Source organism: Pelophylax lessonae (genome assembly GCF_965119305.1).
Source record: "Pelophylax lessonae genome assembly, chromosome: 1".
Taxonomy (NCBI): domain Eukaryota; kingdom Metazoa; phylum Chordata; class Amphibia; order Anura; family Ranidae; genus Pelophylax; species Pelophylax lessonae.
Genome location: NC_138768.1, coordinates 369,866,622 through 369,888,189, shown reverse-complemented (window position 1 = coordinate 369,888,189; position 21,568 = coordinate 369,866,622). Strand labels below are relative to the sequence as shown.

Here is a 21,568-nt window from a genome sequence, read left to right as displayed (position 1 = left end):
CCATTCACACCTGAGACCTTGTAACACTAACAAGTCACATTAGGGAACATGACTAATTGGGCCCAATTTGGACATTTTCACTTAGGGGTGTACTCACTTTTGTTGCCAGCGATTTGGACATTAATGGCTGTGTGTTGAGTTATTTTGAAGGGAGAGCAAATTTACACTGTTATACAAGCTGTACACTCACTACTTTACATTATAGCAACGTGTCATTTCTTCAGTGTTGTCACATGAAAAGATATAATAAAATATTTACACAAATGTGAGGGGTGTACTCACTTTTGTGAGATACTGTATGTATATATATATATATATATATATATATATATATATATATATATATATATATATATACATCCTTCTTTGTGTCCTTAAATGAACAGATGATATCCAGCTATTCTTGCTTGTATATTTACAGGTACGATTTCAATTCCAAGACATTATTGCTTGCAGCTGCGGCTATGAGGCAGCAGGCTATGAGTAGCAGGCTGAACTGCTCCTGACACAAGCTTCCCACAGATGATTCTATAATGGCTTCCCCTGTGGTGTACCTGATTTAATATGTCTTAAAGGAAACTCCTTATGAAATTACTAGTTTCATGGCCCTTTGTTTTCAATAGCTTCTTAGTTATTGAGCAAAAACATGTATAAAGATAAGGAACTGTGACTTTACACTCACTTATCTCATAAGCATACTTTTTCTGGATTGATGATTCAGGAAGTATTGAAATAGGAGGGTCAGCATAACATCTAGGGAGGTCATTTTCAGAAAGAGGTTAGCAATGGTGGCCCTCATATTTCTCATAGGAAAGATTTAATTTAGCTACCGCAGTTCTTTATATAGACCATCCCTTTGCTTCTTTGCTGTAACCAACAAAAGCAAAACCTTTTGTTTCTTACATATACATAGAAAGCTGGCACACAGGTAAATCAAATGATAATAACCGGTAAAATTAATTAAAATACAATTAGAATGCAATTAAAATAAATATAAATAAACCATGGATGGTTCAAGGAGTCAGTAGTAGACTGTAAAAAGTCAGCGATCCACACCATAGCTAAGGCATCTCCTCTAGAGTGAAGCCAGCTCACAGGTCCATATGAAATATAGAGAGAAATAGGAGAGCACCTCTAAGTGTAGTTTTTATTAGTCCAAAGTACATAGCACATTTAAAACTCACATTAAAGTAGAAGGAATAAGGTGAAGCTCTTCACTAATGAGACTTCTACAGCGGTGGGGAGAAGACTGGCATTAGAGTTCTGTGATGGATCTTCTATCTCCGTACAGCATGGTGTCTTCAGTGGGGAGATAGGCTGCTTCCGGCTCTCAGCTGTGCGGTCCACTGATTGAGGCGCAGCGCCGGCTGGCATATGATGTCACAACGCGTTTCCGAGCATACGCGAGGCTCTGTTCCTTACAAATCATGACTTGACGCTTACTCAGAGCTAAGGACTCTCTCCTCATACCCAAGTGAAGTGGCAGGCAGCCTAAGCAATCAATAGTCAGGCACTACTGCTGTCACATGGGAGGAAGGGGAGTGTGTCACATGCTCTCCATTATCCTAATATACCAGGTATGTCACTTTGCCTCCTTGGGTAAATGGAACATTATAGGAGCAAAGAAAAGGCAAGTACTAGCAGCTATAGAGGTAGTCCTTAAAATGGATCTGTTGCTTTGCCCCTGTTCTGTCACCTTTTTAATATCAATCATTTGGTGCTTGGGCTTATGATTAGCCACATTCACTCTATGAGAACAGAAATTTTGTAGGCTGGTTAGGAGTTCAGACTTTTTAGATTTTACTAGCTACTAGTTGTTCTAGATCAGCAACTTACTAGGCAGTAAAGCCAGGATCAGGATGACAAGATCAGTCTGCACCGGCAGTGGCAGGCTCTTTTAACAAGGTAAAAGGAAAAAACAGCGCCTAGTCTTTGATCCTCTATATATCTTTATGACTTCTCTGGCACAGTGGTGCTAAAATGTTTTGGCCGATGCAGCCTTATTCATAGCTATGAGTAAGGCCACATTGGCCAAAACATGTTAGCACCTCTGTCGGGGCTTGTATGTAAGCCAGAGACAAAATAAAGGCATATAGATGATCAAAGACTGGGTTTTATTTTCCCTTTTGTTTGAATGATTGAGGGGCTGTCAGGAGCCTAAGCAATGATTGAGGGGTTGGCGGGAGCCTAAACAAGCACTGATATCCGCTGCCGATGAAACATGAGTGAAGGAGGTAGAGCACCTTTATCCCTGTTGTTTGACTTTTAACTACTTCAGCCCCCAGAAGGTTTTACCCCCTTAATGACCAGGCCATTTTTTGCGATTCGGCATTGTGTTAATTTAATGGACAATTGCCCGGTCGTGAGATGCTGTACCCAAAAAAATTGATGTTGTTTTTTTTCCCCACAAATAGAGCTTTCTTTTGATGGTATTTGATCACCTCTGCATTTTGTTTTTGTTTTTTGTTTTTTGCGCTATAAACAAAAAAAAGTGCAACAGTTTTGAAAAAAAAACAACAATATTTTGTGCTTTCTGCTATAAAACACATCCAATATAAGAATGTCAAAAATCAAGTTTCTTCATTAATTTAGGCCAATATGTATTGTGCTACATAGTTCTGGTAAAACAAATCCCAATAAGCATATATTGATTGGTTTGCGCAAAAGCTATTGCGTCTACAAACTATGGGATATTTTTATGGCATTTTTATTTATTTTTTTATTTTTTACTAGTAATGGCGGCGATCGCTGATTATTAGCAGGACTGCTACATTGCGGCGGACAAATCGGACACCTTACTGACACTTTTGACACTGTGTTAAAAATATGCACTGTTTCTGTACTAATGACACTGGAAGGGAAGGGGGTTAACATCAGGGGTGATGAAAGGGTTAAATGTTTCCCTAGGGGTGCTTACTAACTGTGTGAGCTACTTTACCACTGTAAATGTACATCAGGCAGTTGGCAAGTGGTTAATAAAACCACTCTGTTGGCAAATTAAAAAAAAAACATTAAAATCCTGAAAGAAGAGTAATAATAGGTACCCCTGGAGCGTACTGGGGATATAGCGGATGGTGGGTTGAACCCATTGTCAAAGGGACAATAGGTGACGGGTAATCAAAATGTTTACTGTTGTCACCATAACAAGAGGTGAAGGGAAATCTGCTAGTAGGAAAACAGCAATCTAAAAATGGATTTACTCTCACTTTGCGGAAAATTTCTCTGACTTCCTGTTGGATTGAAGTCAAGGGAATCATCATTAATGGGACTCCAATAATAAACTGGGGTTTTAACCCTTTCTTATTCTATTAAAAACTACAGTATATTTAGATATATTTAAGATGCAAATTGTACTTATTTTGTCTTTAAAAATGTATCTGATACAAAGTAGAGTAATATGACTCATAAATGGCTTGACATGCCTGAAGCATGTATATAATGAATGGTAGGTTTAGACACAGCCCACATCTAGTTACATGAATTTAATAGAAACTATTAGTGCCAGTGACCATAGAAACAAATAATGGTATTGACATTATAAATCAGATTTGGAGGTCAGATAAGACTCCCATAGGAATTATTAGTACACAGCATTGCACAAGTATTTAACTGACATTTCTAATTCACCGAGCTTGAGATTTCCTTCTGGGTACTGCAGCACTTATCACTTCCTCTACTCAGACAGGTAAAATACAGCCCAGAAAAGTCAAGCATACTGTATAATAAAGATGGCTAGGAAACTATACATTTTTCTAGTCAATCAATGAACATCCCAAATTATAACATTGTTCCTTTTGTTTTTTGAACAGCTATTTTTGGTTCCAGCAGATTTTCCCATTGGCAGGATGTTGTTTTAGCTGAAAAAGGAGGAAAACATTTCTCAGCATGCAGTTATTTTTGCATGTGGGTTGCTCATGCCTCATGACACATGCCTGAACTCTACCTGAACTTTGTGAGCTGCCTAAAGACCTTTCTATTCAGTTTCTAAAATGTTTACTGAAATAATATAATATACTACAGAATGGTTACCTCTTCTTAACCGTGCCCCTCTATATGCACGTATACTATATTGTGAAAAGTATTGGGACGCCTGCCTTTACACGCACATGAACTTTAATGGCATCCCAGTCTTAGTCTGTAGGGTTGAATATTGAGTTGACCCACCCTTTGCAGCTTTAACAGCTTCAACTCTTCTGGGAAGGCTGTCCACAAGGTTTAGGAGTGTGTCTATGGGAATGTTTGACCATTATTCCAGAAGCACATTTGTGAGGTCAGGCACTGACGTGGACAAGAAGGCCTGGCTTGCAGTCTCCGCTCTAATTCATCCCAAAGGTGTTCTATCGGGTTGAGGCCAGGCACCTCCACCCCAAACTTGCTCATCCATGTCTTTATGGACCTTGCTTTGTGCACTGGTGTGCAGTCATGTTGGAACAGGAAGGGACCATCTCCAAACTGTTCCCACAAAGCACGAAATTGTCTAAAATGTCGTGGTATGCTAACGTTTTAAGAGTTCCCTTCACTGGAACTAAGGGGCCAAGCCCAACCCCTAAAAAACGATTCCACACCAAAATCCCCCCTCCACCAAATGATTTAGACCAGTGCACAAAGCAAGGTCCATAAAGACAAGGATGAGTGAGGTTGAGGTGGAGGAACGTGACTGGCCTACACAGAATCCTGACCACAACCTGACAGAACACATTTGGGATGATTTAGAGCTGAGACTGCGAGCCAGGCCTTCTCATTCATCATCAATTCCCTGACTTCACAAGTGCGCTTCTGGAAGAATGGTCAAACATTCCCATAGACACACTCCTAAACCTTGTGGACAGCCTTCCCAGAAGAGTTGAAGCTGTTATAGCTTCAAAGGGTGGGCCAACTCAATATTGAACCCTACAGACTAAAACTGGGATTCCATTAAAATTCATGTGCGAGTAAAAGCAGGCGTCCCAATACTTCTGACTATAAAGTGTATGTAGAGGTGTGTATTCATCCTATTTTAAACAAACACATTTTTTTGCTTATAACAATTATATTTTCAGGATGAAAAAAGTACTACGGACAATAGTTAACTTTGTTGTTGCAATAGTGCGCTAATATGACTACAATTACCTTTTGCAGAAAGCTATAATTCATTATAATGCCTCTCAATTCATCTTTTACTCCAGAGTCTTTGTGACATGAAAATCTGGGGGATTAGTGATTATCAAGTATGTGTGTTGTAGTGCTTGGAAAGCATACTAACAGATTTATTTTTCTGGCAGTGATATCTTTGTAACATATCCTCTTAATTAAATATCCAGCCTAGCAATGTGAATTAGAGCAATGGCGTGCAGAAGTAAATCATTATGATAAATAGCAATCACGTAGGGGGAATACAACTTAACAGCCAATGAAACTCTACTTAAAATGTATTATTAGAAATGTTCTTCACCATAATAGATCACTAGTCTACATATAGTCCACAGGTGAAAACTATTTTTTTATGGATTTTTTAACAATAGCAGGCCCTAGGGCAGTGATGGCAAACCTTGGCATCCCAGATATTTTGGAACTACATTTCCCATGATGTTCATGTACTCTGCATTGTAGTTAAGCATCATGGAAAATGTAGTTCTAAAACATCTGGGGTGCCAAGGTTCGTCATCACTGCCCTAGGGGAAAGAAACTATGTAGCAGTACACATTTATGTCAAGGTAAATATGAAATATTTTATATGAATATTACATATTTATTATTAGCAGCCATCAGGTTCCTCTTTTTTACTTGTTTACTAGGCTAAACTTAAAGTGTATGTACTGTTTAACAAAACATTTCTATTATTTGCTGCCTGTTGGTCAGGTCGTTTTATCATATAAAGTGTTTTATTATATCCGTTTGACAAACGCAAAATAAAAAAAAATAATGCTGTTTATCCAGCCAGAAATCTTGTGCTCTCTGTCTCTGGACTGCTATCCGTTAGCATTGTTCCCTGCTACCTCTGAGAAAGAGAAGAGAAGAATGTATTATGTAGTCCTAACACAGTCCCTGTAATATGGTGACCTCCATAGGACAGTAAGTGTGTTAACTCATGCAGCCCCAAATCTAAGTTACAATACTGTTATTTTTTGTTCTTGGGTTCAGATACACTTTAACTACTTTGCTTAAAGCCCAAATCAACATTTTTTTTTAAAGCCTCATGCACACTAGGTGTCTGTTTAAGCCCCTCCAAACTCCAGAGCTCCTGGCAGGAACACGCTGTTTAACAAATGTGGTAAAAGACACATTTTGCAGGCATGTTTAGGCACATTTATTGTTTAAGCATTAAAGTGTTACTAAACCCACAATAGTAAAATCAGCATGTATATACAGTAAAGCATGCTTGTTGTACTCACTGTGGAACCTAAGGGGTTAATCCTCAGTATTGTGTAAAAAGGCTGTTTGGTGCTGTCTTTTCTCATCCTCCCCTTCTTCCATCTGCTAATAGAACAGTGCCTTGGAGGCACTCTGCACATGCTCAGTTTGGTGTATTGATAGAGAGTTTTTTTTCTTGGGAGCGTGTATGTGATCAGGGCCAATCAGCACTGTCAGGACAGTCAGAGGAAAGTGAAAACTCCTCCTTCAAGCTTAAACCAGACACTGGTAGAAGTCATAGGACTGCTATATACTGCGGTTGATAAAAGGTATTTAGCAGTTTAAATTTACTAAAATAATTGCATGTTCTGTGTACTGTGGGAGATCAAATATAGTAAATGTGGGGTCATGGGTTAAGTAGGTGTAGCACCCTACAGGTAGGTGCAAGGTAAATGCATAGTGGGCCTTGTCTGCCTAACAGCAGGGCCATAATTGCTTTTTGGTTAGGGTGTCAGGGCTTCCAGGTGTACCTGCTGAGAGGGGAGTCTCCCCACTGGCTCTGTGAGAGGCTTCTCATAGGGCATTGGAGGAAACCCAATCAGGGACACATTCAGGCTTGTAACTACCCCAGAAGGCACATTCTGCTGCAGAGGATTCTGGGAGTGGGTATAAGTCTGAGGGGAGTGCGTGACTCAGCGTCTTTGGCGGGAGCAGAGTCCCAGGAGGGAGAGAACGGCTGTCTCTCCTCCTGTTGAGGAAGTGGATGTCTTGGGGTGTTCTCTGAGAATCCAGAGGATGCTGAGTTGAGCTGCGGGGATCCGGTGTGCCGAAAACCAGAGGAGGGAAACAGGGGTCCAGTCCCAGGAAAGCCTAAACAGGTCGTGAGTACTGAGGATTGCCCCTAGGGGCCTGCCTAGTGTCAAAGGGGACCACTCCCGAGAAGGTTCTAGGATCCAAATGTCAGCTAGCTGTAAAGGGGGTGCCTAGGTTGAGGACCCTGAAGTGACAGAGGGGGTGCCTAGTCGGGGGACCCTGAAGAGTTAAAGGGGCCTTCTGCAGTTTGGGCCCTGAAGAGTCAGTGCACAGTGCATCAGTTAAGAGTTGCAGCCATACAGGAATTCACAACAAGCTACCTCAAGCCAGTGCAAGGCAGGAGGGAGTAGTTAGTGACTTTTGAGTGCAAGTATTGTTAGAAGTTCAATATTCTACAGTCCTGGATCTTTTGGACTTAAGTCGGAGTTCCAGCACAGCTTTCAGAGATACAGTGTGTTCCAAGCGCCAGTAAGCATTGGCTGGCGTCAAGACAGCGCTAACGGGCATTTTTTGCTATAAAGTCCCAGGATTGTACATAGTCGAGCCAAAGGAGTATCCCACCCATTCCCTTCTCCCATCCCCTTAAAATACAATTAAACAACCAAACAAAGATGCCGGAGTTGTCCATGTCTCAGTTCTCACACCCAGGGTCGCAGCTCACATGGGCTGGAGAGGTAACCGGTAACAATGGCAGACCAAGAATTGGTAAGCTGCAATATAATAAATGTTTGCTTTTGGGTTTTATCACTGCTTTATTTGCAATAGGAGCAATTGTTTTTGCCACAGATGAGAAGCAAAGCATCTTAATTGCGGCATTTGAGCACCCCTGTCCTTAAGGGGGGACCATTTTAACGCTCCTCAACCGCAAGTCTATATGAGCCTTTGAGCATAGCTCTTTACCTTAGTAAACAAAACCTGTTATGAAGGAGATACCTTGGCTGCCATTTGTTATTGCCTTCTAAAAATGCTGATTGCTTGCCCGTTCGGGTGATCCTATGAAATGAATTCCTTCTTGGTCACTGAATTTGTAAAAGAACAGATAGTCAGGAGTTTTGACCTCACTGCCTGCATAATAATTCTGGGTCAGTTTGTCAACCAGAGGATCAGCATGACAGCCAGCCAATTAGCAAGGAGATCAGAAAGAACAGTTGAGGTGTTTTCCCCATGACATGTTTCCTTTGAATTATGTAGTTAAGTAAATGCCTTCATAGCTTATTGCTGTCATAGCTGTATAACTCAAACCATAAAACGTCAAGCCGCTCTGTGGTCCGCTGATGTGTGTGAGTTGTTTCTTCCACCAATGCACAACTAAGCAAGGATTAGTCATTGTAGTACTGTAATGATAGATGGGTGATATACTAATTGATTTGTTGGTTCAGTGCTTTGTGTATGCATCTTTGAGCAGAAGTCATTCAGCTGTTGATAACAGACAGGACATAAAAGCCCACTGGGTAACAGTAACAGCTAAAGAAAATAATACATATACAAATCAGAGCAAGGAAAAAAATTAACATCCACAACATATCTATAAGTGCACAACCTTGCATGAAAAGACAGTTTATCAATTTAATCCTACTGATGTGTTACGTAGGTATATTGGGAAAAGTTTGCATGCTATTGATTTTTGCCTTATTGTCATATTTCTATATATTAATTACTAAAAACACAGCTTTATTTAATCACACAAAATGCAACTGATTTATTTGTGACACCCAAAGCTGCCTGCTTGGACATTATTCTACTACGAATATAGAAATAGACACACTATTAGGTATAGGCAGGGGAACCTAACTTATTCTATACATTTTGTATGATGGAGCTTTACATGTATGAACCTGTTTGAAGTGTGTTATATGACCACATGACATTCCAAAAAAGCTAGGTTCCAAAGTTTGAAGGTAATGATATAAGAAGGAGCGTTATCTGTTCCTAAAGATATAGAGGGGAATTGGGAATATGATAGAAAATGTAAATGTAAATATTGTAAATGGATATTCTAAAAGTACAAAACACAGTCAAATACATCAATGAAGATCATTGTTGAGTAGGGTAAAAAAAAAACATGAAAGCATACAAAAGGACATTAATGTATATGTTGATCTATTCACTGTAAGTAGTGTTTGATGGGATGCTGCTGTATTTTGCTTTATTATTGCAGTTTTATTGTTTTCTATTTAAATGTTTGCATAGTCATTATCTTTCTTGATATACCTGTTGTAGATAACTGTGTAAAGTGGACATCTACCCCCAGAAGAAGACTTCAGGTTGAAACGCGTCAGTACTTCTGTGTCCACAATCTCTGACATCTGTAATTGTATCTATATTAGGGGCTTTCCCATATATATACATTAATGTCCTTTTGTATGCTTTCATGGGTTTTCACCCTACTAATGATCATCATTGATGTGTTTTTGTACTAATAAAAAAATCTTTTTTAGAATATCAATTTTCAATATTTACATTTCCATTTTCTATCATATTTTATTTTTTTGGTATCGCACAGTCCCAATTCCCCCCTTGTCCCTCTGTGGACTTTTAATAGACCACATGACATCTATGGAGTGACATTGCTATCTATGAGTTAAATGGAGTTGTGGTGAGTTTCAATCTAAGCAATTCTGTCAGTAGGTCCCTTTAGAATGACCTGCGCCTAATTTAGGCAAGCATTTTCACCAGTTTCGGTAACATTACTGACACAGGTGACAAAATCAGTTCATTTTAACTACTGCCAAACTTGTTGCTATGGCTGTGAGGGAGTCTTAAGGAACTACCACCAGTTCATGGATTAGGAAACTGGTGGCAATTGGGACCAGCTCTGAGCTGGTGTGCAGAGGTACACCAGTGCTCAGAGCAGAGCATGCCTGTGCTAGGAAGCTGTCAATGATATAAGGGTTCTTACTCTGGCCCCATTCAGAGAGAGATTCAGGGATTCCCTGGCCTAAAGCTAAATGTAAAAAAAGAGGATAGTGGTGACGTCAAATATAGCAATGCCTTAATTGGGAAATGATTTGAGTCACTTAGTGGGCCTTACATTTAATTGACCAGGGGCAGGCTTGTGAATTGTTGGTGTATTTGAGGCTACCCCTATCCCAGTGATCAGGGAGTTTATATTATCTATATTGAACTGCTTGGAATGTGCCTGGGGAGCGCCTGCCTCATGCTGACAGTGGGTTAAACTAAGTTTTTGTTGTCACCACAGATGCTGAGCATGAGAGGGATTCCATAATATAAGCATATTTAAGCTGCAGGTGTATTGTGACACCTTGAAGACGAATGGGACATCTCTATCCATTTACATGCATATGGTTATTTCAGCGTGAGCCTTTTATCTTGGTCACCCTGGTCGGTCTGCCCATCGGCGCATCTGTTCGTCATGGTCTCTGTGGGAGTGGGAAATGTCGGTCTGTCTTGATTTCTCTGGCCCTGAGTAAGCCTTGCTGCGAAATGCGTCGGCTTGCTGGGGACCCTTAGACCGCGCTACATAGAGACCATACCATCTTCTGATACCAAGAATCGGTATTCCTATATGGGAATTTATTTCTACACATGCATTTTCTTTTATATATTGTAATTGGATATATGATTTTATGATATATTATATATATTTTTTTTATGTTGTTTTGTTCAATAAAGATATTTTTTTTATACAATTATGTGTTACCTGTGATCCTCCTCTCTCCATTGGCCTTTACAAAGCCCCATCTTTTTTTCTCTTTGGTTGTGTTCTACATTTAATTGACATTGCATGGTTTCAAAAGCCGCTATTGAACTAAATATCGGCTATGGATGTGCCCACCGCTGTGGGATGTCAATCGACAGCAAGGCAGACCTGATGGGGAATTATTCTCCCAGTTCCCTATCAGGCTTGGGCCCACACCTACTTGGGCTATGTACCTGTGAGTGTGGATTTGTGGGGAGGGAGCACACTGAGCGAGGAGTATCCAGTTTGAACACTCAAACCTCAGTACCTGGCTCTGACAGGTACATGATACGGGCGCAAGCACCATCAATTTCAATGGGGTGGCTCAAAAGAGATTCTAAAGGGTGATTGAACTATTACAAGTCACTGTAAATTCTAAATTAAAACAAGATATACTCGTTTACAATATGTTTGGGTAGAATGCTACAATATGCATCTAATGACCGATGACAAAATGGGGGGGCTTAGTGTGCACTGCTGATACATATCAAGTGCTACCTAATGCTGAAATTTGATGAAAAAGCATAGTCAAGCCTATGGCTCATTTACACGGAGGCAGAGATCAGTACAATGTGAAAAACAAGGGAATCAAGAAAATAAAAGTCATGAAAAACAAGCCACTCTCTACGCCCCTGAATGCTGGGTGTTTGTGTACAGCTGAAAATCAATAGCAGGCAAAAGGTGTACGCTGGTAATATCACATATGAATGTTTACTTGCGTACAGAGGCAAATGAGCAGCCCTGGATGCAAACTTTTTACAGCTCTTTGCACCCATGTGAATTAGCCCTTAAAAAAGATTGTTAGTTGAAAAGCAGTAATGTAAAATATAAAGCAGATAGAATAGAATAATGCTATGGTTGAAAACCTGCAGTTTATTTAAAACTTGATTTCAGAAAATAAAAAGTATTTTTTTTTTTTTAGTTTTCAATAGAGTAGGTAGGAGTAAGAACTTCTGTCAAGTTTTTATTTTGGTCTGTGTTCTCTTCTTGTTACAATATCACCAGGGAAAGAAATTAGAAGGTGCTGGAATCAGTGAAGTAGGTATACACAGGGAGCAATAAAAACGTCTTACTATTCGACTAAAAAAGCTTTTGTTGCTGTCTTTAATCTCATCTATTGATAATTCTGAAACAGTACTAATACGTAGTAAACATATAGGAATACTGGACTTTTAATTAAAGGATAAGTCCACCCAAAACTGATTTTAATTATAGATAAAGTTAGATGTCCTCTGGCTTTCTCAATGATTTGCATATTTCAGCAGCAAGGTCCCCTTGCCCCAATTCTAGACTTAATTTCCACTTGTGACTTTTGGATATTTCCATCCTCCTTTGCATATTCCAGCTGCTCTTGTTGCATTCTTTATAAAAAAAAAAAAATCCAACAGGGAGAGTGGAAACTTCTCATAAAGGAATCCGCAAGAAATAGGAATGAGAGTATTCTCTTGGATTCTGTTCTCAAACAGTTTAGCAATTCTTGCTCAAAGTTGAACCGAATTTAAATATATGGGAGAATAAGTCTTGTTATTCAATTCTTGCCCTTTGTAGGGCTAAAAAAAATAATATATTGTCAAACAAAAGCAATGGGATGTCAAGCACTGCCATAGGGGACTTGTATTAATTTGACAAAAGAAAAACATTCTATCTCCTTACACAGAATTGTCAGCTCTGCCCAACAGATCCAACACACACTAACAAAATTGCTGCTGTGAACCCGCCTTTTTTTCAAAAAGGGGGCTGGGTTATTCATTCCTTTAATATATTGGCTCTTGTGAATCAGGGGAAATGGCTATGCAGTGCATTATAGGTTGTTACTTATTTTTGGTGACAAACCTGCAAAGTTTTCAAGCCAAAAATTCACTATTTATGAACTTTGCAAATTCCAGAGATTCACCACAAATCTATGGTAGTGGTAAATCCAAACCTCGCCCATCCTGAGTAGCACAATTGCAAAGATTTAAGAAACTATCAGGTGGTTTAACTCTCTGGCATCTACCAAAACTGAAATCCGTTTTGCTTGGCTAACTTTTTAAATGTGAAAACTTAACCTTTTTCTTAAGCTAGAATCTACACCAAACGGAAAATATTGCCAGTCTCACAACCTAGAAGACCATCTGTTTTATAGTTTTATTGGTGAAACATTAGAGCAAAGATTCAGTATAAAGGTGGCAAAATCTATTTACCCATCAAAATACTGGCACAATTTTCCTGCACCTGAAATATTTAGATGAGGTCAAACAAATTTCAATAAGTATTTGAACTAACCATCCATTTTCTTAATAAGCTTCTGTAGGGTTGGAGATCGCACTGGACTGACTTAATCAGTTGAAGGTCAATGGTTAGGTGATGGGGGGGGGGGGGGGGAATGGATGAGTTATCTCCTGATGCTTTCTGCCCCACTATACCGGACAAATGTGGTGAACCCTTATTGGGGGCCTGGGCTGCTGCTTTTGGGTACAGCCTTGGGGATGTACTAGTAGAGGTAGGAAAAGGAGGGAGTGCCCAATCTCCAATTACATGCAAGTCTAGAGGTGAAATTAAGGTCGTTCATTGAAAGTAGCAACAAATGATCAAGCCAACGCATTTTGGGGGGAAAAGATCTCCCTTTCTCAGGGCTGCTGCTGTCTGCTGATGGTGAATGGGGAAAATGATCCCAAATGAGTGTGTTTGGAGCGGCAACATCGAGACTCGTCTAGATGAGTCATCTAGACTTGCATTCCATTGGAGATTGGGCGCTCCCTCCTTGTAGACTCTACTCTCTTTCTAATAAAGAAAGAGTATCAGGTGTGGTATTTTCTACATAATTTCTGAATTGCTGAAAACTGCCCTATCCTATATTTGTTGTAAAAGAAAAATAAGGAGGAATTAAAATTGAGTTTTAGATTCACACTTACTTTCATCCTGATATAGGGATTTCATGCTTAAAAAAGTATAGAAGGTTCAATAGTTTAGGAGGGAGGAGTGATAAACAGTGGTGTTACACTTAAAATAAAATGTTTAACTTTAAAAGTAAAATAAATAAAAAACACATTTGGATGTTGGGCTTCTATATGATGGCTACCACATTGGAAGGGTTCTGTAGTAATAAAGGTGTTGGGCAGGTTCAATATTTTGTTTCCCTTTGGCTTTTACCCCTGAAGCTTGTGCTTCCTGCCTCTTTTTCTTAGAAACACACTGTGCACAGTGCTTCCAGTGGGTGAAGGATTGACCTATCTCTACAGGCTTCACTAAGAAGGTGGTGATGTCCCCAGACCAGAGTAAGGAAGACATAAGAAGAATACCCAGGATCTCCAGACTTAGTCTCTTCTCTTCATGTCCATGCAAAGGTGACGAGAAGAAGTAGGGACAGATGGGCAGTTTTATGTAGTGGTAGAGTTGCTAGCTGACAGAAAAGTTCTGTGAATGGGCTGTTTGCAGTAGAACCCCACAGAAGTCTATGGTGTTCTACTATGCCTTTGCTGGATATGGGATCCAGGCTCAGCATTTAATGAGCCAGCAAATCAGCTCCTGTTTTCCAACACTAATAATGTATTTGCAACTCTCACAAATAAGTTACAAATGATGGGAGAATTCCTATGCTGGGAGATGACTGGTAGTTTCTGTGAAGATCACTGCACGTTAGAGAAGATCAGCAGCATTGTAAGCCAGGTCTGCTCTAGGGGTAGTGTAAAGTCTTTGGGAGAACCCAAAATGGAGCCAGTACCTGACAAATGCACAAGAGAGGCAAGAGAGGCAAGAAGGTGACACCATTGTGTCACTCTGTTGTCATTTAGATGTAGACCAGCTCCATCAACAAAAGCCAAACCCAGCAAGAAGAACATCCACAGTGGTCCCTGCAGCAGAAGTGTTGTAGTAAGTCATGGCTTTTTAGCTTTTTTCCAGTTTCACCACCACCCCTGCATCCAACCCCCTGAGGTCCACTATGCCAGCACCCTCCCTCCCTCCTTTCCAATGTGCCTGTACCCACCTTTTTACCACTGTGCCTGAAACCTTTCCCCAACTGTGCCTTAACCTCCTTCCCTGCGTGTTCACTTTGGCTGATTTCCATCCTCCCCCCCTCTGTCTCACAACACATGTACACCAACCCCCTCGCTCTGACTCCTATTCCTCCCCCACTCCACTCGTCACTGCACTAACTGCCACTGAATCTACACATGCCTCACAATACATTGCAGTGACACTCCCCTTCCATATTCAGCTGGTTCAGCAAATGGGCACACTTTTGCTAGAATATGTAAAAAAATGACAAGTACAGAAAAAAAAAAAAGATCAAAATCTATTTATACTTCAAATTACTGGCTACATAGCATATCCCATGCTTCTGGAGACATAATGTGTAAAAAAAATGATGGAGCTGGAATTTTTACTAGATTTTATTTTAGACAATCTATTACAGTTCAGCTAAATGTAGTAGTTGATGAATACATTTGCTTCAGAATAGTAAACTTAAAATTATTTTAGATTTATCCTTTGGTCATGCTAGTTGTATTGTTTACTGGCAATTAATGATTTTTAGACCTGTTTTATATATGTGGTAAAATTTAGCTTTGGACATCCACCTAAATAAACCAAGCCAAAACAAGTACTACCCAAATACTGCTACTGATTTGGAGACAATGCTTAAATTACAATAATACTAATCCACTAGACCTACTGTATGTAATGATATATAAGCAACCTATAATGTATATTGCTGCAAAATTATATAGCACTACACTGAATACATATTTCTGCTATGAATTACCTACCACAGGGTCCCCAAATGCTACAGGATCTTTTTTATATCCAAATATAACAAACATTAAGGGGTTAGTTCACCTTTACCAAAAAGCTGTCTATGAAGATAAGGGGCATCTGTAGATAAAAACAAACTGTGCGGCTTTGACTAAAGTTGAATAATGCCCTCGCAATAGGTGTAGGCCATTAACGTTCCTCATGAAACCAAACCTGAAAACTCCCAGGACATTGCTGAATTCAGAGCTACTGCATCAGGGGAGAGAAAGTGAAATGTAAAGAGGTTTGAACCAGAGAAACAGCTCACTCTTGCGATGGTGAAGGTGAACAGTAATAGCTAGGCTGCACCTAGCAACATCCTAGTACCATCCTGTGAGTTGTCAGGTCAGGATTCATGGAGTATGTAAATGGCCTAAACCTATAGCAATAGAGATTTGCTCATGACCAGTGTTCTTGTAAAAAGTGCCACATCCCTTTGAAATACAGAAAATTAGGGGATTCCCCTAGTTTGGGACTTTTTAGGCACACAGACTATAGAAAATTAATGTTCAAATAATTTATTAGATATTAATGTACAATTTTTTTTTTAAAAAAAACAGCAAGCAGCAATCAATAACAAGTTGTACAACCATATATGTTCCAGAACCCGAGACCTAACATGTTTCGAAGATAAAATTCTTCTTCTTCAGGGATGGTTCTTAACAATGCTAGGGTTGACCTTGTGTGGAATTTATGATGCTTGCAGCACGCATTCAAATCAACAGGTTGACCATGATTAAACTGGCAGTGTTTTTTTCCTTGTAGAAATAAAAAACACATCCCTTGATATGCTAGATGGAATGAAGGATAGAGCCAGACAGGTGTCCCTCAGTGTGGGCAACCGAAGTCCAGATAAGTGGACGCCAAAGCTGCATTAAAGCTGAAGGAATGCTTTCAACAAAAGAAGTCATATATTCGACAGTGTCACGGCTTCCAACCAGCAAGGTTATGGTTAGTCATAAATTCCACACAAGGTCAACCCTAGCATTGTTAAGAACCACCCCTGAAGAAGAAGAATTTTATCTTTGAAACATTTGTGTTTCGGGTTCTGGAACATATATGGTTGTACACCTTGTTATTGATTGCTGCTTGCTGTTTTTTTTTAAAAAAAATTTGTACTTTAATATCTAATAAATTATTTGAACATTCATTTTTTATAGTCTATGTGCCTAAAAAGTCCCAAACGAGGGGAACCCCCTAATGTTCTGTAAACCTATAGCAAGGGCATTGTTAAATTTTGGTCGAAGCTACATAGCTTGGTTTCCTCCACACATGTCCCTTATCTTCATAGGCAGTTTTTTTGGTAAAGGTGAATTATTCCTTTAAGGAACATGTGAATTAATAGACATTATGGGCATGTGCCTTAGGTCTACTGCCAGTTTGTCCAAATCTAGTGAGTCCCAGACAGAATACAGGCACTAGTAGGGCCAAGTGATCCCCTACCAGCTTTGCCAATTACTACTGACCACCAGCTTGAGGGGCACTTCACCACTGACTCCTAATGTAAATGTGCTCATCCCCATTGACCATCAATTTAAAGATGCATTTTCCCACTGACCGTTGTTGTAAGGGGGTGCTTCTCCACTGACCACTAAAATAAGAAGCCGTTTTACTACTAACCACCAATGTAAGGGGGCACTACTCTGACCACAAATTTAAGAAAGCTAAATGTATCACTTGACAACAAAATAATATAAGGAGGTACTTATCCATTGGCCACCAAGGTAAGGAAGCACTTCACCATTGACCACCAACACCTGTTCCAGGTCAGTGACTAAAGCCCCATACACACGCATCGATAATTGGCCGTGAATTTTCGGGCCAACGTCCAATCGGCCAATTTTCGGCTTGTTAGTATGATGCTTCCGACAACCGACTCCGACTTTTCGGCCGAAAAAAATCTGGTGTGCAGGCTATAAAATTTTTGTTGGCCGTCAACACAACGGCCGATTTTCCGTCAGTCAGTACAGATTTCGGCAGACAAAAATCTGATGAGCAAGACTGGGCATGCTCAGAGAAGAAAAAACACACGGAAAGTAAACCAGCACATGACATCACTTCTGAAGTAGATTTTTGTTGGCCGAGAAAATTCATGTGCAGTCTAGGCACATTCCAACCAACAAAACACCACTCTGGACAAAAGTCGGACGATCAGTCGGCCGATAATCGTTGCGTGTGTACAAGGCATAAAACCTTATGCAATACAATTGGTCAGGGTACCTACCACTTAAACATAGCCCCTTACGTAAGCTTTAAACCTTCAGCTCTAAAATTATTTCTGTACTTTATCTATACAAAAAGGTATCAGCCTCATACCAAAAAGAAAGCCAAGAAAAAAAAAAAAAAACAATCTGTCCATGGCAGACTTTGCCATCTTCCAACAGGTACTGTATGTGCTTTGTTAATGTCCAGCTGTTCAAACACAAATGCAAAATTTGCTTCTGCTGATGACTGCAGTTGCAGAAAATGCACGACTACACCCAGCCTAAATTCCATGAGATGTCTTCATATAATAGCATACCACAAATCAAAATATAGCTTTAGAAAGAATTGTGAAGTCAGCCAGGGAGTTAAAGCATTTCTGATTATATCACTTTGTAAAATATTACATAAAAGTGAACTGTTGATGACAAGCTATAATCTTCTTCCAAGTCTGAACAAGTTCATAAACTTGAATATAATAGATTATAGCCCTTTAAATAAATATAAAATCTGTTATGACTTCCTTTCATGTCTTCCAATAGCATATAGTAATCATTCTCTTCGTGATTATAATGTATGCTGCCTTCTCTCCAGTTCCAGTGACAGATGTTTTACACATATTAGCAAGCAGACTCCACAGGATAACACTCAAGGAGGTGAGACTTCCAAGCTAACCTGTTTATTAAAGGTTCAGTGCTCATTAGTAAATAGGTGACAATGAAATTGTATTGACCAAAAACGATGATTCTATATTTTTTCCTGTTCCTTATTCAGGGAATGTCTTTACTACTTTATGTCATCATTTTCTTCACTCTTAATTCCTCAGCGTTATCATGTTCCCTGGAATAGCCTCTTGTCATTACTGCGCTGACATCTGTCAGAGACCTGGCATACTCTAAGTTTGTCTGGCTGCTGTTCTGAAGATCTGAGGCTTATCAGAAAACATCTCATGAAGACCTGCCCCTCTATAGCACTGATAGAAATTCCTATATCATTAGAAATACCAGCCAGGCATATCGATCTACTGTGAAAAGCACTACACACTAAATTGAATGATTTATACCTAATGTGTCAGATGTTAAACAAAAACATAATTATACATTGACAGCACAGAAAAATGTTAAATGGGTCACTAGCTGCAAGGACTATTGTGATATGCTGTGTTCTTATTACAAACAAAATGGTTTATACCGTATACCCTTTATTTACACATATTAAACATATTCTTGAATAAAAAGTTTTAAATCTTTTTCTTGTTTTGCCCTGATTATAATTTTTTTGTGGTTTTGTGCTAGAATTAACTATTTTTATAAAAGACTTCCATTTTCTAGCATCGTTAAATATTTAATAGCATGCAAGTTTGTGGTACACAGGCACAGCATTATGTTCTGTTTCAAATGGAAGTGGGTCTTGACAGTAAGATGTATTACACCACAAATCTAAGGTTGGTGAAAAGCATAAGATGAAGTGAAATGGTTTCACTGGCATGGTCTATGGCTTTTGTTGTCACCTTTGCTCCTCTGTAATAAAATATACTTTTTATCATTTTCCATTATTTTTCCATATGACATACAAGATTAACTCTTAGAATAAGTAGTAACCCTTTAGTTACTGGAGGAAATATCACACATCTGATGCTCCCTGGTCTCCTGGGGTGATACAGTGACCTAAGAAATAAGCGTTATATCAAGCGTGACAGTCTTTTGTTCTCTGAAAATGGATCTTCTAACTATGCCTCTGTGACATATGTCCCAAAGCAATAAAGAAATACTTCTGGTTTTCAAATCATTTAGCTGCAGCTTTAGACTTGGATTAATCAGTGATCTAAATACATTGCTTCTATGACTCAGGGAGAGCAGCTATCAGATAGAAACACAAGAGCATTGTTCTCTCTTTTACGCCAGTTTTAACCCTACTTGCAAATGCCCAAACTGATTGAAAAGCAAATTATCTGCTACATGCCTATACACACACAGTAGCCTGTCATGCTGAAGAAGGGAAATAAAGTTAACACAAAACAGAATAAAAGCAGTTATATGGTAATATTTTAATTGCTCATAATGACTGTCAGCATCCTAGAGCATTCATACCTTTAGAAGTCTTACAGAAGGCAGAAAGGCAGCATGGCACAGCTTCCGAATGGTCCAGTTTAGAGGCCGGGGTGCATCAATCTGACTCATGACCCTTTGTAATATTCCACTGGGAAAATAAACCTTAAGAGATATCTATAGAACAAAAGAGCCCTTGCAACGCTGACATCCCATGCTCATCAACATGTCCATTCCAGCTTTGTAGCAATTCCGTGCAGTTGATGCTCCCTGGAACTTGGAAGGCTGGAAAAGTGGATTTTCTTTAGCTCCTGATCCTCCTTAAAAAAAAATCAACCTCCTTTCTTTAAGCAGCAGTGCTCATGCATACCAAATGTGCTTGAATGGTTCCAATCAGCCTGCTGCTCAGGGGAGGGTTGCACTCTTTTAGAGGAGAGGGGTAGCCTGCATAAAAACAGGAATCTACCTTTCTCCATCTCCTGTGTCTCTCCTTCACCCCCCCTCCTCCTCTCCTTCACTGTTTCCAGTTACACATGCTGTTTCTTCCACTACACACACATGCCATTTATTCTGACTGCATTAAACTCTATCTGGCAAGCTCTTTATTTGTTTTTATATCTCTACTTGTTTCACAGTGTGAAATGGCTAATACCCATTAAGGCTATAAAAAGGGCTATGTATTGCATCTCATTAAGCTACTGAACCTCAGTGCAAATATTACATGCATGAATCATAGCCATCAAGCATCTATCTATCTATCTATCTATCTATCTATCTATCTATCTATCTATCTATCTATCTATCTATCTATCTATCTATCTATCTATCTATCTATCTATCTATCTATCTATCTATCTATCTATCTATCTATCTATCTATCTATCTATCTATCTATCTATCTATCTATCTATCTATCTATCTATCTATCTATCTATCTATCTATCTATCTATCTATCTATCTATCTATCTATCCATCTATCTATCTTTCATATGAGCTGCAACATTTATCCCTGAAAAAAAGCACATATCTGCCTTGTAATTATTCATGCTTCACATTAACTCTGAGTTGCTGTCATCATAATGTATAATGTGTAAGGGCTTCCTTATTAATGTATAGTCTATTTTTAAATATATAATTTAAAAGATTTCCATTTGTTACTTAATTGTCTATTTACACCTAGCTGACAGGCATATGGTTATGTTTCAAAATAACTGCCTGCCTGCACAGCAAAGACCAAGTAGAATCTACTTAATAGTTAACAGTAAGAGCCCACGTGTGCCTATTAGGGTGGCAGCATATGTGTGCCATGAATACGGGTTTGCTTACATACATACATACATATATATATATATATATATATATATATATATATATATATATATATATATATACTGTTTATATACTGTTTAAAAAAATTAAAGGGACACTTTGAAAACACATCAGCTCTCAATGGAGAAAAATATCATTCTGGATATCTTTACTGATATAGACTGGGAAATGTGTTAGGAATGAAAGGATGCCACATCGTTTGATGGAAATTAAAATGATCACCCTACATTGAATTCAAAGACACCCCGAAAATCAAAGTGAAAAAATGATGCAACAGGCTAGTCCATTTTGCTGAAATTTAGTGCAGTAACTCAAAATGGTACTATTAGTTTGTATGGACCTCAAGTGCTTGTATGCATGCCTGACAACGTT

At 39.1% G+C, this 21,568-nt stretch overlaps 1 protein-coding gene across 3 annotated transcripts in view; it reads right to left on the bottom strand.

Moving 5' to 3' along the window:
- TRPM3 (transient receptor potential cation channel subfamily M member 3) overlaps window positions 1-20,302 on the bottom strand; it is a 552,760-nt gene extending 532,458 nt beyond the window's left edge. For 2 of the 3 annotated variants that reach the window (XM_082252764.1, XM_082252765.1), the window contains exon 1: window positions 19,909-20,302. In XM_082252764.1, the coding sequence (XP_082108890.1) occupies window positions 19,909-19,998 (90 nt within the window). In that variant the 5' untranslated portion in view covers window positions 19,999-20,302. The remainder of the gene's footprint in view (window positions 1-19,908) is intronic. The other variant, XR_014225124.1, reaches the window with a different exon arrangement.
- Between the last annotated feature and the right edge of the window lie 1,266 nt (window positions 20,303-21,568).